Source organism: Alexandromys fortis, unplaced genomic scaffold, assembly GCF_014885135.2.
Source record: "Alexandromys fortis isolate MF-2015 unplaced genomic scaffold, M_Fortis_MF-2015_v1.1 scaffold_40, whole genome shotgun sequence".
NCBI classification, from domain to species: Eukaryota; Metazoa; Chordata; class Mammalia; order Rodentia; family Cricetidae; genus Alexandromys; species Alexandromys fortis.
Genome location: NW_026067966.1, coordinates 5,839,021 through 5,844,901, shown reverse-complemented (window position 1 = coordinate 5,844,901; position 5,881 = coordinate 5,839,021). Strand labels below are relative to the sequence as shown.

Here is a 5,881-nt window from a genome sequence, read left to right as displayed (position 1 = left end):
CTCCCTCCCTCCCTCCCTCCCTCCCTCCCTCCCTCCCTCCATTCGTCTGCCTGCCTGCCTGTCTGTTTGTCTCTCTGTCTGTCTGTCTTTCTGTCCTGTCTGTCTATCTATCTATCTATCTATCTATCTATCTATCTATCTATCTATCTAATCTATCTATCTATCCATATCATCTATATATGTTTGTATTATGTATTACAGAAAATACAACATTGATTTTTGTAGTACAGTTTATTTTTTTACACAATCCCAAGTTTCATATATTTCCTCATATGACAGATAATTATTATTTTAAATGGTAGAATTCATTTCAGTGTGTGTATGTGTTTATACAACTTTTACTTATTTTATTATTGTTTTCTGAGAATTTCATACATGAATATTATATTTATATAATTTTCACTCCAAACTTCACACTTTTAATTCTTTAAGATTACCCAAATACCATATCAACATATGAATTCTTTAATCATTAGTGTTTGTACATATATATGTATATTTTATACACACACATATATATATTTTTTCCCCTCTCTCTTGATTGTCTAGCTTTGGGGCCCTGTAAGATTCACTGTATCCTCGTTGGGATGAAAATAATATTGTTTTATATACATTTTATTTAGTCATCCATCTATTGACATGTCCTGTCATTTTCTTACTTGGTTTTTGCATATAGTTCTTCAATGAATATAAATGTGGAGACAACTCTGCTTTATGCTAACTTGGGGAATATACTTAATAAACATATACCCTGATTATACAGTGGTACTATACTGATGATAGAGGAACACCCACAATGATTTCTCTTGTTGGTATCCTAGTTTACATTTCCTCTACTGATGTGTATGTCTGTTCTCCTCCATCCTTCTTAGCATTTACTATCTTTTGTTTTCTTAATGACCTGCATTCTAACTGGAATGATGACACTGACTTCCATTATTCCACTAGATAAGGATGTTGAACATTTTTCAAGTATTTATTGAATGTTGGTACTGCTTTTCCAAGCTTAGAGCTATATTTGTTTTCTGTTTAAATAGTCAACTTTAACTGACACAGTTTAAAATCAAAACTTTAAGAAACAGTACCCTTATAAAAATTTCATTTTATCATGTAAATTTATAATATTATATTAATATTGACTAACAATATCTTCTAACTTTTCCAATAATAATAATAATAATAATAATAAAAAAATTCAACACTGAAGATAGTAAACCTACCCTGTAATATCAACACTGGAAGTATGGCACAAACAATGGCACCAGAGATACAGATCTAGCCTCTGAGTACAACAACATTCATTTCCCAAAAACTCACATCATTTCTTAGTCACTTAAGTATATCTGTTATTATAATACAAATTAAAAATAAGGTACAGTTCTAGAGGTCACATCACAGGCTTTATACCTAAAAAATATTAATATCAGCACTGCTGTAGGGGGTCCTTCTGTTTTTGTGTTGCTTTCATTGCTTAATGAAGAAAGAAACTGCCTTGGCTTAGTTGATACGGCAGAACTTAGGTAGGCACAGAAGACAGAACTGAATTTTGGGAAGAAGAAAGCAGAGTCAGAGAGATGCCATGGATCCACCAGAGACAGAAGCTGCGAATATTACCCAGTAAGCCACTTCCAGGTGGCGATACACAGATTAATAGAAATAGGTTAAATTAAGATATAAGAATTAGGCAATAAGACGCTAGAACTAATGAGCTAAATAGTGATTTAATTAATACAGTTTCAGTGTGGTTATTTTAGGATTAAGCTAGCCAGGATGAACAAGCAGCCCCCCCTGCAACACAGAACAGGCAAAACGTCATTGAAAACCAAGCTAAGAGTTCTATGTGTTTCATATCACAGTGGTGATTACTTCAGGACTCTTCTTTGAAACCAATCAATATTACTGATTTACTGATCAGTAATACTGGTGTTTATAACATTAAAGAACTTGTGATGTCCCTTCTTGTATTTGTGCAGTGTACAGCATTGAACACCTTTACCTACCTGTAGAGGACTCTTCCTCCAATGGTGACAAGGTTGGAGAAGACACTGAAATCTGTCATATTTGGAGGCCATGATTGTATGTTCAGGAAACCTATTGGGATTTAGGAAAGCAAAATCATTTGTGGAATTTTTTTTCAACAACAGTGGTAATTATCATCCAAACACAATGAAAATACATTGAAAGGCAGAAAGTAAGCAAAGGCAATGAAAACTTTTTTTTTTAAGTAGTCATCACATTTTTCATTTTATGATTAAGTGTAATCCTATGAGTTTCTGGGGTAAAGAATAGATAAATAGTTGATATCAAAGTATGGAATCAAGAATTCCAAGGATTCTTTATGATTCAGGGAATCATGAAGTTGTATGTATCAAATATTGAAAAAATATAATTTATTTTATTTTGATACATATACATAGAATTTTTATCTAATTAGGAAAAAAATACAGCTCTATTTCTGTGAATCCCTTCACCATTTATTTATGTACTATCCTATCTGTATTGCCCTAGAAATCTAAGTTGTGTTTAGCCCTAACCTTTCATAAAAGGTTTTATTTCATGTGCTGTCAAGTCCAAGTTTGATTTATATTCATGAGCCCATAAGTTATTATAAAAGATTTAAAATAGTAAATGCTCAAAAACTGTCGTGCCAAACAAGCGGTATACATTTTCCATATTACCGGGAATCCTTATGAGAAAATAAATTGCAAAGCAAATGTCCAAGAGTCACAGAGCTTTTGGTATTTGCAAAAGCAATATTAACAATATTACAAAGTTTTTGTATGTAACTCTATTGGTTTTAAAATATAAAAGCTAATAAATGTTCAAAATCATGCGAGTTACTTTTTCAAGAGAACTAGAACTTCTCTTGAAAATTAAAGCTATTATAAATATTATGTAATTATTTCAAGAAATGAAAAGTTCACATAGCTTGTGGCAAAAAAAAAAAAAACAAAAATTAAAAGTACCTGTTATTTCCCTGACTGTCCGAAAGACATTCAGTTTCTCTGGATCTATGGCTTCAATTGCATTGTAAGGGTCCCTAGAAAGTCAAGAAGAGATGCAAGCAAATTTAAACTGATTGTTTTATAACAGCACACATTTGCTCCCATCTAAATAATATATATTATTTAAAATTTTAACAGTTTCTTAATATAAAACATATACATTTTGAATATTTCTAAAGTACCCTTATCTTATGAAAAATGCTTAGAAATTTATGTCTGATATGTTCTAAAGTTGTCATTTAAAAACAACTAATAGATTATTTTCAATTCTCATCTTCCAAAAGTATTTAGGTAAATATTGGTCATTTAAAATAATTGTATATTTGACTATTGAGCCCAACATGATACCAAATTATCTCAGAACTGAAGTAATACTTTCAGTAATGTAAGCAACATACAGCATTTGTTTAATGCTTTATTACTTTAAAGGCTTTCCAGGATGTGTGAAGACTTCTTATCTTCACAGAATTACTCAATGTTATGCATTGATCAGCTTTCTGTGAGATCCTGAACTTTCTCAGAAGAATGAACCTCAGCTTTTGTAGAATTATATAGCAATTAAATGAGTTTTATTCTTCCTGTGAACACTTATCATTTGTTACCATTTGTGAGAACTTTCTATTTTGTGTGTGGAAAAGCACAGACTACAGTAACTAAGCAGTCTTAATAGGGTTATACACCGAGATACGTTATACTACCCCAACAAATAGGTAGGTATATGGCATAGCTTCTGGAATGGTAGTCTTCATCCATGGAAGATGGATTTAAAAGATCATTTTCAGCAACTATGAGTTCCAGTTTGAACTCTCAAACCACCTGACACTGGCTTTCTAAACTTGGCTCTTCAGCATTTTGCCCCAAACTGTGGATCATATCATCTCTTTTAAAAAGGCTTTGCTTGATTAAATTACTTTTTATACTAAGAAACGCAATCAATGAAATATACTACTAGTTTAGGGTGCATTGTTGTATAAAGCTCTGGTGCTGGGTATTGCTGAGACAATGAAAGCACAGCACATTTTTCTATAACTCAAAAAAGAACCCTATTGATCCAGAATATTCTCAAAGACACATCTCTTGAAATTGTGGTCTAAATGTAAAGTTCTCTAAATAGTGTACTCTTGCTCTTTCACGCACCCTTCCATACATATATGCATAAATGCATGCATATCTATATATGCACATATATATGTATGTAAATGTGTGCTACAAATGACCTTTTTGATGTTAATATAGACAAAATAGATACAAAATGAAATGTAACAAATGACAAACTTTTGCTCTTATCTTTTGAAATTAATTTTTTCTTTTAAAATTGCATACAGACATATAAAGTATCTTGAAAACATCCAATCACACTATCTCCTTTAAATTTCCTCCCCCAACCCATTCAATGTATATCCCTACCTACTTCATGCCCTCTTTTTTGATACAAAGTATTTGAATACCCTGAGTTCATAGAGATGCCCATATGGCCTTGGTTGTGGGATCATCCACTGTAATATGGGGCAAAATAGCAGTGACCATCCCGCCAAAGTAAAGAAGCTCTTCCTGCTGCAGCAGCCATCAACTGCTCTCATCTCCTCAGCTAAGCAACATGCTTGACCTCCATGCTGGGCTTTTATTTAAAATTGACTTGATAGTGTGCAGGTGACCTCAGGTGCTGTTAATTTGTTCATGTGTGCCACAGTCATGTTATGTCCAGAAAACATTTCACAGCAGCCCTATTTAACATTCAGTTCTTAAAGTCTATATCCATCTCTTAATGTACAAAAGTCTTCTATCAGAGGAAATATAAGCTCTGAAATTGCGGAATGGAATTTTACCATTGCCCTGCCATGAAAAAAAAATACAACAATTCTGGCCATAAAATCTAATATCCTGGCATCACAAGAAAAGATTAAATATTCAGGGCAAGCAAAGAATAATGGAGTCAGCCAAAGACATGACTGAAAATTTCCTGGTTTCCAGGATGAAATTAATTGTTAACCAGAAGCCCAATGGACCATAGATCTTTTATATACTTAATTTTAGAGATTCAAGACTCCTATAAAATAAGTTGACAGAATCCCACTTTTCAACTTCAAAGTACCTGTGGGGAGTCTCATCCTAAAGCCACTGAAGATCCACACTGTCTTAGAACTGCTTTTCTCTATTAAATACAGAGCCAAGTAAAAGAACATTATGACTACCCTGTCACTGTGTTTTGTGTTCAGCATAGAAAGAAAAAGAAATCTAGGTGTGACTTTTCCTATCTGCCATGCCTGCGACCTGTCTTGAAAACCTCTGCCTCTCAGTCCCTCTCTGTGACACATTTCCAGCATACTTAAAAGCATCTTGCTACTGTAAGAGCATGCCCATGATCAATGCCAACACAAAGGATGAGAGGAACATTCCTTTGATAGCCCTAGACCCTTTACAGGCCGGGACTTCTCATTATAATTAAGGAAATGAGCTGAATTTCCATTACTGGCAAAGACAATTTTATGGCACAGTATGAATATGCCAATTAACTTTCTTTAGCTCTTTTAAATCCAAAAATACAATTGACAAATTGCCAAGACTGTATTTTCTGAAAGAAATGTTTCTGAACAAAATACCAGTTAATTAATGACTTTTGACCTCATCATTAAAGAACTGTGTCAATGAATAATAGTATCCTATTAAAAGTCACTACAAATATGTTGAGAGCAATGGCAATGGCATTGAAAGTACAGAAAACATTTTATTTACTAGAAGTTTACTATTTATAATATCTAAAGCTGTGACTATTAAAATTTACTGTGTCCCCCGTCCTTCTCCCTCTCCCCACTATGTATGTGCACATACATACACAGAGACGGAATAAACCACCATATATATATATATATATATAT

General features: G+C 33.0%; 1 protein-coding gene across 1 annotated transcript in view; it reads right to left on the bottom strand.

Moving 5' to 3' along the window:
* Erbb4 (erb-b2 receptor tyrosine kinase 4) overlaps nt 1-5,881 on the bottom strand; it is a 1,076,399-nt gene that overhangs the window by 327,291 nt on the left and 743,227 nt on the right. Inside the window, 2 exon segments of the mRNA XM_050154172.1 lie at nt 2,001-2,091; nt 2,967-3,040. Coding sequence (XP_050010129.1) covers nt 2,001-2,091; nt 2,967-3,040 — 165 coding nt within the window.